Source organism: Talpa europaea, assembly GCF_964194135.1.
Source record: "Talpa europaea genome assembly, chromosome: 8".
In the NCBI taxonomy this organism is placed as follows: Eukaryota; Metazoa; Chordata; class Mammalia; order Eulipotyphla; family Talpidae; genus Talpa; species Talpa europaea.
In genome coordinates, this window is record NC_140075.1 from 111903344 (window position 1) to 111915827 (window position 12484).

The 12484-nt window shown below is 45.1% G+C and overlaps 1 protein-coding gene across 1 annotated transcript in view; it reads right to left on the reverse strand.

Annotated features, from left to right (window-relative positions):
• The window catches only part of FLVCR2 (FLVCR choline and putative heme transporter 2), a gene marked incomplete at both ends in the record, with an annotated part of 49092 nt that overhangs the window by 9107 nt on the left and 27501 nt on the right, over positions 1-12484 (reverse strand). The window contains 3 exons of the mRNA XM_084240308.1: positions 942-1009; positions 9566-9706; positions 12247-12388. Coding sequence (XP_084096434.1) covers positions 942-1009; positions 9566-9706; positions 12247-12388 — 351 coding nt within the window. The remainder of the gene's footprint in view (positions 1-941; positions 1010-9565; positions 9707-12246; positions 12389-12484) is intronic.

A 12484-nucleotide genomic window follows, 5' to 3' on the forward strand; every position in this document is an offset into this window, starting at 1 on the left:
CTGGTGGCACAAGGGGTTAAGTTGCAGCACTATGAAGCTTTCTGCAGCCACTGCAGCATGAGTTTGATCCCCGACCAGGGAGGTAACCCACATGGAGCAGCAGACCTCTCCTGTCTCACCTGTGGCTCCCCTCAGCAGTGTATTTCAGTCAGTCTGCCTTTTCTGCTCCCCACTCTGTTTTTGGTGAATCCTCTCATCCTCCCCCCACCTCTGGCCTGTACCCCAGTTCTTGTATGCATAAATAAATAAATCTTTTTAAAAAAAAAGAAACCGAGGCCCAGTTAGATCAGCCTGCTAGCCCAAGTTCATTAGGCATATGTTAAGTGCAGAGCTGGGATTTGAACTCATACCTGTGAAACTATAAAACTAAAACACTTAGCCACCGTGATCTCCACCTCTGCAAGTGTAAGAGCTTCTTTTTTTCAAAAGGGGGCTGGACCTGGTCTTGACTCCTACACACACTCACTACCCTGTTCTCAGCATCTAGCCCCTGATTGTTTTTGGAAAGATTTGAAAAATGTTTTCAGTTGAGCAACTAAGAATTCAAAATGAAAGCTTACCCATATTTTACAAATTAAATATTTCATATGTGATTCTATATGTATTCTCGTGTTGCCAGGAACCATCCTCTGTACTGTATATATCTGACATTATTTACTTTCTAATGCTAAAAAGAATCTTTCAATAAGTAATTATGTTTCATTTGCAGAAAAGAGAATGAGGCCTCAGAGATGCTAACTAGTTTGTCACATAGCTGAGTACCACAAGGAGGGGAGCTGAAACCCAAGCCTGTCTCCCCTCCAAGTCCCCTAAGCATACCACCATACCACGCTGGCCAGAAATGGGGGGAGCCAAGAGTTAGCTGCTGCCCCAGCTTCTGCCAAGACAGAATCAGAAATCTCATCCTCTCTGGGCCCAGCAAGTGTGGGGAACTCCCTTACCGGGTAGTGCAAGATCACCATGCGATTCAGCAGAGTAGACAAGGCATAAAAAGCACCGGCGTTCAGACCTGAAGGAGGGAGGGAGAATCAGCATCAGGATTAGGCTTCTGCTGGGGCCATTGTGAAATTTCCTCCCCCCACTTCCCAGCAGTTCAGAAGTCAGAAGTCTTCATCCCTGTTGTCACTGCGAGTGGTGACTCAGAGAAGAAAATTCCAGTAGTAAGAAGCTATTCAAAGAAAGACTCCAAAACAACCAAAAGTAACCATTCTGACCTTTTCTTAGTCAAACAGCCCTCTGATCCCTTTTAGCCCTGCTCTAGAAACACAGACTCTGCAAAGTACTGCTCCCAGGTCTACATTCCTCTTCAGTGCTGGCTAGACCCATGGGGTTGTCAGACTCCTAGCCACCTGCCTTCTCTTCCATGCACAGACTGCCCCTCACCTCTGACACCGGACACCAACCCCTCTGCAGGTGGCTTCCTGTCTCTCTCTCTCCATCCCTCCTTCAACCTTCTTCTTTGACTCAATGTCACATGAAATCTTATATTTGAAACTGGAAAGGACCCTAAAGAGCATTATTTGACTCTCCTAATTCCTCAATTTATCTGGCAAGTAAATGAAGCATGAAGAAAGTGCTGTTAGAATCTGTGTCCTTAGAGAATGAGGCCATTTGCCCAAACAGTGAGTTAGTAACTAAGACTGGAACTGACAGAAGAGAAACAGCCCCTGTGCTCCCTGTGCTCATGATGTGGTCATGGTGATGATGATGCTGATGATGGCAGCACCCACCTAAGTACTGGATACTATTCTTAAGCACCTTCCAATTCCCATAACGACTCTAGAAGGTAATGTTACCCTAGTATTATAGAAGAGAAAAATACACACAGAGTTTAAAAACAAATACAGAGGTCACTCTGTAATGCCCACCAGAGTCTTTTTTTTTTTTAAGATTTATTTATTTATTTATACAAGCATTGGGTACAGTCAGAAGCGTGGGAGGGTGAGAGAATTCACCAGAGCCAGAGCGGGGAGCAGAGCAGGCAGAAGGACCGAAATACACTGCTGAGGGCAGCAGCGGGCGGCAGGAGAGGTCTGCGCGCCATGTGGGACCCTCCTCCGGTGGCGGGGAGTAGCCAGGAATCAAACCAGTGCTACAGAGGCTGCGGGCAGCTTCGCAACCCAGCGCTCAACCCCTGAGAGTCTTTTATGCTTTAGTTAAACATGAGAATTCACAAGATTATTGCAGCCACACTTGCCATTAGGCCCACTTAGAAGAGGACACGCAGCTCACTGGCTGGGTGGCCTGAGGAGTTCCTGTTCAAAGGAACCAGTCCACAGGACCCCAGTCACTGGGCCATCCAGAAAATACTCTCTTTGGCCCCAGGTGATGGCTGAGGGGCAGGGAAAGAAGGCAACCTTGTGTGGCCCTTATGGAAGCCTCTCCTGCTCGTAAGGCTTCCAACGGGGATAGTATCCAGGGACCCTGAAGAGAACAGGCCAGTGAAAAAGAGTTATCCTCTTGAGAGAAGCATAAAAAATGGCTTCCTACCAGGTAGAATAGCTGCCCAGTCCTGTAATGGTCATTTTTATCATAAGCAATGTTCTCTGAAAGCAGTTGACTTACTCCCTTGACCAGGTGTTCAGAGGAATGAGGTACAAAGTTACATGAAGGTCATATTCTCACACAAAATGGGCCAGGAGGTTTTTGTGCTGTTCCCATAACCACACAGGTGGCACGTGTTGAGGCTGGATTCAAACCCAGGCTACAGGTACCAAAGCCCTTGCTCTTAACCACTCTATTTCACATCCTCACAAAGCAGGTTCTCTAAGATTTCCCAGCTCAGATTACTGACAGTTTTCTTGTCTCCCAGGGGGCTCCCACAGGTCACCTCAGGGATGCAACAAGGCCGGCTCAACTCCTGCGGTGGGACAGGACAGCAGTGGGCTGGTAAACAACCTAGTGTCACCAAAAGCCACTAGACACGCCAGGCTGATTAGGGTTCCAAGGCTCTCAGCACCTTCTCATCAACCAGCATACCTGCCAAACTCTCATAACCCTCATACCACTCACCCAGTCACCTGGAAATTCCCTTTCTGAGTCAAGAGGGCGCATCAGGAGACACATTCCTGAAAAGGGTGATGGTATGGAGTAGGGACAGGGAAGATGAAAATATGCCCCCTTTATGCTCCTCATGCCTCTCTCAGCCTCCAGTCCTTGCCTAACACTGTAAAGGGCAAGGGACCAGGCCAGTGACCTCAGATCAGGTGGTATGGTTACCTCAGCCGGGAGCCCCAAGTGGGATGAACAGGAGGGCAGGATCATGGGGAGCAGAGGGAAGTGATCCAAGAGATTGGGAAGAAAAAAACAACTCCACCTCAAACACCTGAAAAAGTGGAGCCATTTTTGTGACTCTGGAAAATGAAAGTCTGGGGGGAAACAGTCCTGAAATAGAGCAATTTCTCTGGGGTTCAATGGTTTAATGAAATGGGTCCAGATTAAGGTCTGTGATCTGTCAGCACTACCTGGGAGTTTGTTAGAAATGCATATTCCTGACTCCATCCCTGACCAGGGACAGCAGACACTCTGGGAGTGGGGTTGCCTTCAGTGTGTGAAAAAGCCCACCAAGAAATTCTAGTAATGCTGGGGTCAGAACTCAAGCCCCGGCAGACGAGTGTGGCTTACCAATAGCCTCTCCCAGCCACCCAGTCAGCCAGGACAGTGAATCAGGGCTAGCGCAGGAAGTGGGGGAAGCAGGAGCTCTCCCCAGAAGGCTGCCAATCTGTCCAGTTGTTTTTACAGTCCAAACCTATTGGAATTAGGACCTTCAGTATGGTTTCTGAATCCATCCGAAGTCCAGACATCCCTCTCCATATTGTCCAAGTTTGCCACACATGGTTAAATAGCACAAGTCCATGCCACTGCCCAAACCAGTGGATTCCAAGAATGAAATGTGAGTTCTGCCCTGGCTGTGAGTACCTCTTACAGGAACGAAGTTCCCATGCTATATTCAAGTACAACTACCCCAGCAAGTCTGTCCTGTCAGGGTCATAGTTGTGTGAGACAATGTCATCTTCCCTGAAATACCTAGACATTCTTGACTATCAGTCACCTGGAGAAGAGCCAGTCACTGAAGAGGCAAGATTTTGGAGGGCAGACCTGGTGGCTCAAGGGGTTAAGACGCAACCTATGAATCTATCCACAGCCACTGCAGCATGAGTTTGATCCCTGGCCGGCCAGGGAGCAACCCACATGGCGCAGCAGACCTCTCCTGTCTCCCCATTGCTCCCCTCCACAGTGTATTTCAGTCAGTCTGCCTGTTCTGTTCCCCACTCTGTCTGGTGAATCCTCTTGCCCCCACATGTCTGGCCTGTACCCCAGTTCTTGTATGCATAAGTAAATAAATCTTAAAACAAAAAAAGATTTGGGAGGGCAGAAAGACTTGGCATCCCTGAGTCTCTTTTGCTCCTTTGTCGCCAGGTCCCCAGGTGTCTCACCCACATGTCTCTTCCAAGTGTCTCTGCATGTCTCCTTCAAGTCCCCAGGTGCAAGTCCCAGCTGGAGAAGCAAGAGAAGTGGGCCTGCTTGCCTTCCATGTTGTATAGGGCCATCTGGTCACTCAGCTCAGCACCCCCCCCCCCTAGTTCCCAGTATTTCCTTTGCTCAGGAAATTCAGCTCATGACATACTGGGACATGTAATCCAATGTAAGTGGGCACTTCCCCTTCACAGAGGTATATCTGTAATACTCATTTCCATTCAGAGCACTCCAGTGGGAGGTAAATTATATTATTTTCTGAAGTGGGTAATTAGAGACAAATGATGGGCACAGGAAGGGGAAAGGTGATACACTCAATAACTGCCAGAGCTGACACCAAAACTCAGATCTCCCATCCCTTATGGTCCCAGCATTCAAGGCCTTTTCTCCAAGATAGAGTCACCCACAATCCTGCAAACATGCTCATGAAATGCTATCTACTGATTTACATGCTGTTAAGTGCACATAACTGAGGGAAAATACCAATATCGCATGTATAAACTATGAATCACTGTCCTCTTCAAAGCCCAACCCAAGAATGAAGGGAATTCTAGAATGTTTCAAAACATCCAGCTGAATTTACAGGAGACCTTTGTTTTCATTTTTCTAATTTGGAGTGGGCGAAGAAAACAAATATTCCCAGGTGAACTAGGGGCCAAACACTACCTTTATAGGCCTCAAGCCATATATGCCTTTAGGGACCTTTATAAACATTTGAGACACACTAAGTTTCAGACCTCATCATCCCCAGATCCCAAAGATGCCTGGTCAATGTAGGTTGGACCTGCTTCTAAAACCCTGGAACTTTAGACCCATAAGAAAACAAGCCCAGCAATTGGTCTGAAGGATTGAATCTGAGAGAGTGCCGTACTACCCCAGGTACATTCAAAACCCACTCAGGTAAGCTGGACTAAGAAAAGAGCCCTGGCTCTGTCTCTAAAAGGTTCCTTTCTGCACATGGAGGCAAAATGGTGCCATGGTTAGGAGGACGTCTTTGGCATGGACAGAGAGAGGTTTAAATTTAAGCTCTATTCCTTGCTAGCTATTCAATTATGGGCAAGAAACTAAATCTCTCAGAGCTTTGATTTCTCATGACTAGAATGGAATAGAGTTAAAAAACTTATGTCAAGGGGTGCTTTGAAGATTGAAAGAGATGATGAACATAAAACACATTACATGGTGTCTGACATGCAGTAATGACTCAATGCAACTTTTCTTCAAATCGGTGAATAAGCTGAAGAATCATTTCCTCCTTGGCAGAGAACCCGGTTGCCAAGTCCAATTCTCTACTGTGAAAATAAGACTTGTAATTCCCTGACCAGAATGAACTGTCTACAAACATCCACATTAGTTTAATTCCTTCTCACTGAGATAATCCCAGACTTTTGAGGAAAATGTTACTAATTCTGTCTACACACAACAAAGTCAAATGTTTCCAGAAGCTCAGAAGTGAATTGCTTTTCTAGTTTAGCATTATCTCAATTTAAATAACAATTTACTGCCTGCACTTTCTCCCTCTCCTCTCCTTCCCAGGCTTCCATTATGCATATATTATTATGATTATGGTGTCCCACAGGCCTCTGGGGCTCTGTTAATTTTTCCTCATTCTTCTTTCTGTTCCTCAGATGGGATAATTTCATTTGACCTATCTTGAAGTCGACTGACTCATTCTTCTGTGACCTCAAATCTCAGGTTGAACCTCTGGTGAATTTTCATTTGTTATTGTACTTTTCAACTCCAGAACTTCCATTTGGTTCTGTCCTTATTTCTGTCTTTATTGATATTCTCTATTTGGTGAGACATCATTTTCTACATTTCTTTTATTCTTCAAATGTGGTTTTCTTTCATTCTTTGAAATATATGATAGTGGATTTATGATCATTGTCTATTATGTCCAACATCTGGGCTTCTTCAAAGACAGTTTCCATTAACTGTGGATGGGCCATGACTTCTTGTTTTTTTCCATGTCTCATAATTTTTTATTGAAAACTAGACATTTAAAAAAAACATGGCAACTCTAGAAATGAGACTTTGTTGCTATTTAAAGCCCCCAGGCTTTGTTGCTATTTCTGCTATTTGTTCAGTGGCTTTCCCAGATTAATTTTGTGAAGTATTTTCCCTTTGTCTCGTGTAGCCACTAAAGTTCTGGTCCATTGGCATGGTGGTAGTGATTAGATAGACAGTTCCTAACTCAATAGGTTTCTCCCTTTGCCAAGGGTGTGTGTTTTTGTCATGTCTCACCTTCAACTCTCTAGCAAGCAAATGACAGCTCTGCCTTGGCTTTCACTTCCTGTTTGCACAGAGCCTCCAGGTAGGCCAATGGTGAGTGCTTTGAACTTTCTTAGGGCACATGCACAGTTCTGCATGCAGATCCCTAAGAAGGTATCAGAGCTTTTCAAAGTCCCCTATGACCACCTTCTTCTCCTGATTTTCCTTTTGATTTTTTGACCAGTCTCTTGTTTACCCCAGCTGGTATCACTGCCCATGGACATCTGTGATGGTAAACAGTGCCTATGATTATTTTCAATGAATGCCCTGGGAATAGGACTTTTCCCACTGAGTATGTTCCAATTCAGGTCAAATAAAGTCAAGTCCTTTATTTGAAATTTTGTGAATGGGGTTTTTCCAGGGACCTGCCAAAAAGGACAAATAGCATTTTTGGGGTGGCACTCCAGGGGCTTTGAGGTGGCTAGTTTCATTGCTACCATGACTGAAGCTGCTGGTTTTCACTGCCACCACATCTACGAGACTGCAGCTTGTCAAGCCTAACACAGAGCCTGGAGGGGAGTTGGAATCAGAGTTACAATACAAAGCTCACCATTCTTCCCAATATTTAGCCATATTTCTTTAAAAAGTCCCTTGAATTGGTGCAAGCCTTTGGTTATGAGTTCTGAAAAACTGATTTTAACAATGTTTGCTTTGACAATGTGTTCTTATTGCTTTATGGAGGAAGCGATTATCTAAGGTCTTCACCATTCCAAAAGTCCTTCCGGATTTACTGCCAGCATTATCACTTAACGAAACAGAAGTTGCCCTGCCCTGCAGCATGGCCCAGAGCTCCTCACAGACAAGAGGCAACACTGTTCCTGTTACATCTTATTTTTGTTTCTTGCTTTCATCGGTCACCTGACCCTGCAGTCAAAAACCTCCAGGACTGAAGGCCACGGCCGGTGCAATGGGACCACTGCCTGTATTTCCACCATCACCATTCTCGGCCATAGGAAAAAAATCATTAAGGGCTCATCTGCCCTGGAATCCCCAGGTTGACCTCAGGTTACCCTTTTATCAAATGCAATACCATTTTATGGTGGTAAAAGGTCAATGCACTCCAGTTGCTTAAACTTAGGGAAAAGTGAAAGTTCTTGAACCCATGAAATTCTGAGTCTAGAGGGAACCCCTAAAGTCGGGGTTCACTCTCCATCTGTAGCTTGATATTCCCCACAAAATCCCCACCAAGGGACAGTCCCCTCAACCTCCCACTAGCAGGCAATTCATACTTTCTTTAGTTGGACACCTTAAGTATGAGAAACTATGTGGGTGAATGCGCAGACCTACTCAGAGAGAACTGAGAAAAGGGGAGAATGAAAGAGAACATGAAGACTAACCTGGTCACCAATAATCACTGCAGATGACGGGTCCCCTAACTCCTGACTGCCCGAGAAACAGGCAGACCTCTACACTGGAGGAAACCATCGCTTATTTAGTGCCTCAGCAGATAAACATTTTAACTGCAATAAAGGAGGTAAAGGGCACAGATAAAATGAAACCCTAGCACAATTTGCACAATTCAAGGAAGGGAAACAGGCAATTATGGGACAGCATTAAAGGGTATAGGCATCAGAGTTAGATAAACTTGTATTTAAACCCTGGCTTTGCTGCTGAAAAGCTGTGTGATTATAAGCCAGTTGCTTAAACGCTCTGAGCTTCAGTTTCCTCATCCATTAAACATAATAATTACAGGACCTACCTCACACAGGAAGAAATTAAATAAAACCCTCTAATCTCATTCTTTCCATATGTTAATCGGTCACTTTATACACTTGTTGACTCTAGATTTTTAACCAAATTAATAGGTGAATTAAATGGCCAACTGCAGGCTGGACAGAGGCCCAGCCTGGTGGGCTGTGAAGACACTCTTCAGTGGAATGCCATGGGATGCTGTTCCTGCCCTGTGCTGCTCCAACATCCTTATTAAAGGGTGGAAAGAAGATGCAGAAAGCACCATGCTAGAGGGCAAGCTCACAGGCCAGCATGAAGATTCAAATTTATCTTATTTGTCAAAAGGCATGAAAATGAGGGCCTCCCCTGGTGGCGCAGGTGGTTGAGCGCAGTGCTATGAAGCTGTCCGCAGCCTCTACGGCGCCAATTTGATCCCGGTCGGCCGGCGAGGATCCCACATGGTGCAGCAGACCTCTCCTGTCGCACCTGCTGCTCCCCTCAGCAGTGTATATCATCAGTCGGCCTGTTCTGTTCCCTGCTCTGTCTCTTGTGAATCTTCTCACCCTCCCGCACATCTGGCCTGTACCCTGATTCTTATATACATACATACATACATACATACATAAATAAATCTTTAAATAAAAAAAAGACATGAAAATGAAACAAGGCTATTGTCCTGCATTCAGGACAAGGAGTCAGTGGAGCTTCGTCAGCAAGGCCCGTGTCTGCATTCTTTCATTCATTCATTCATTCATTCATTCATTTCACAGCCATCAGAGTGAGCAACCACTCCAGGCTGCCACAGCTGAAAAACTACACAGATTAAAGACACAAATCCCCGGCTTGGAGAGGTCATAGTGTAGTGGAAAGACAGAGGTGGAAACAGTGTGAGTGTTGAGATACACCTGGGACAGCCCAATAAGAGAGGGAAGGACACCCAACAAGGGGGCTTGACATGGGCAGAAAGGTTTCCTAGGTGAACTGTACAGAACATGCAAAGGCCTTAAGGCACATCTGGCTCTCTGACTCTAAGCAACAACTTCACATGCACATTTGGGATCTGGAAAGAGTAAGATGCACAGACCTATCAGGCCCCCCTTGTCCCACACATCCATGTTCAAGTTTACTCCTGCACACACCTGTACCTTACCATAGCTGATGACAAGCAGCACGAAGTTCAGGTTTTTGAAGAGCCGGACAAAGGAACTTAAGTATGAAGAATCAGTGGTCGCCAAGGCATAGCTCAGAGACTGGGCTCGGCTGGGAGGATGTTTAGGCTTCTCCTTGAAGACTGAAAGGAAGAAGCAGAGAGATCATAGCAAATCCCATGGCACTGCCTCCCCAGAGCTGACACATGGATAAGAGCTGACTCTCCTATCAGAGAAGGAGTTAAGGCTCCAAAAGGAAATACTAATTCTTCAATTAAATTCTTTAGTCTCCTCTCTGAATCTGCTTCTCCTTGTGGCTAAGCAAGTGGTCCTTTAACTACTTTTTTTAAATGGCTTTGCAATCACTGGACCTCCCAGGCATATTCAAGGATCAAGGAGTCCCATAATAACCAGCAAATAAGTACTACAGAGCACTGAAAAAAATTCAGAGGAACTCAGAAAGGAAGCGAGAGCTGAAACTCTGGGATGAGTGAGCCCAGTTAATGGCTTAGCAACCGAATTCTTCTCAAGGGGCAAGGCACCCTGCTGCCTGTGCTTAGCAAAGTCAGACAAACAGCACACAGCAAATATTCCCTGAACAAGTAAAAAGGATCCTCTTCTGTTAAAAAAAAAAAAGTATACAATCTGTTCCTAGTTTCTCCACATGTGATCCAGGCATCTGCTTCATAAGGAGTAACACGCATCCCTGCAAGAGCAGACACTCTGCAGGAAGGACCGGGGGACACTGGGAAAGCCGCTCATTTTATAGGTTTTTTTTTTTTTTTTTTTGGTGGGACCCTCGCCGGCAGCCGGGGAATGAACCGGCGCTGCAGAGGCTGCGGGCAGCCTCGCAGCCCAGCGCTCAACCACTGCGCCAACAGGGGAGGCCCCATTTTATAGTGTATTTTCAGTACAACTGGCATGATCATTTTGATTGCCATTCAGTTCTCTGGGAGGCAGATCAGTTTAGCCAGCTTTTTGACCATCGTGATCCCCCTTTTGGGTCCAAGAAGCACCACATGCCCTCCCACCCCCCACACCCCAGGAGAACACTCTGCAGGTCAGTAGATTGTCTCCAGTTAGAGGAAGCTCTGGAAACAAGGTTTACACTCTTGGAAGATCAAAGGGGTTCCCCACCCAGAAAACCCTCCAGCCTTGACTACAGAACCTTGCTTCTTCCTTCTCAGGAAATAGTCCTGGATGACTCCACACAGTTGGAAAACTCACATCCATTGTCTTGCCTGTTCTCCCCTTTCATCAGGGGAAAGAAAGCAAGGCAGGAGGCCACTTGTCTCTGCAACAGCAGGTGTTTGCTTAAGGACGAGGCAATGGCAACCGCAAACCAGTATTCAGATAGGATTTTTCAGTTCTTTAATTAGCTACTATCTGTGCTTGATAGTAAAATGCCAAAATGTAGACATGTCCTATGCTTGCAGAATTTCAACATCAAAGAACCAAGCCCTCATATGCTGCTCCAAACAAGAATTTGGAGCTGGACACATCACTATCTGAGCCTCAGGAGACAGGCCGAGCATGAGAATCCTGATTGTATTGTTCCTTCCTACTCTCCTCCACAGCTTCACAGCTCCTCATCTCTCCAGGAACATCAAGTCCTCTGCCCAAAATATCCTGCCAGCTTCTAGAAGCCACCAGGCAGCCCTTCCTCAGTTTGGACCCAGGAGCAGTTGAGTGAGGTTCATGATTATAAAACTATTTGACTCTGGGATTGAGGTCAGCAGGCAGGAATGAAATCTTTAACACATAAGGTAGAACATTCGGACGTTTGAAAAAAAACTGGTTAACCTTTAGACAGGTGACTAACTAAAAATGAAAGCCACAACTATGCTGTTTATTATAGTCCCATGTACTATCACTCAGATCACTTACAAAAAGTGGACACAAAATTACCTTAATCAAATATTTCAAGGATTAAATGTGCATGCAGATGAAATATTAAAAGTAGGTCTCTGAGGTTGATAGCTGGGATTAACTTGTACAAGACTAAACTAATGGCCATTCTTTTCTTTATGATCTTTTGTATTTTCTAGATGTTTCCATACTGAGTATATAATACTTATAACTTTAAAGAAAAAAGAAACATTTTAAAAAGGTGATCACAAGTATGCTTGGGTAAATCAATGAGATTATTATTGTGTGTGCAGGTCATTTTTAAATGTTTTGTTTGGTTTTCATAAATTTACAGCATGGTGTTAGACAACCTTAAACTCAAATCCAAGCTCTGCCACTTACTAGCTATCTAATCTTGAATAATTTATTTAACACCCTTTTGGCTCACTTTTCTCTTTTTTAAATGAGACTGATAATGATATCTTCACTCCTAGAGGTGTTGAGGATTAGGCATGCCCCTGATATCCTAAGTGCTCACTGGGGTTTACACAAGGAGATAACAGTCTGTACATTGTATTGAGGATCTGGTTAACTACGACTAAACCTTTGCTGAGCCTCTAACAACGTGCACAGACCCAGCGAGCACAATACTGGTGGCAACTGTTCAGGCTAAAACATCTGAAGGCCATTAGAAGTCTGGTATCTAGTTTCTGTAACTGTCTATGGTATTCGAGGGCCATGTACAAGGGCCCCACCAAAGTCAAAGTCAGCAGAACCTCCCCACCAACCTGATCCCACCCCAACCCAGCACCCATCAATCCACTAGTGACCTTACCGATGATGACAAGGATGAAAAGCAGAGTTGCCACACCTCCTATTATGTAGAACATGACGCTGATGTGGTAGGCGAGCTTGTCGCGGTCACTGATATTGGGTACCAAAACAGGAGGGACCAAGAACCCAATCGCAATTCCAAGCTACAGAAGACAGACAATTGATCACAGTTACCAGTGGCCAAGAGGTGGCAGCACAAAATTAAGAGATTCCTAACAAGAAACATAATCCCCAACTTC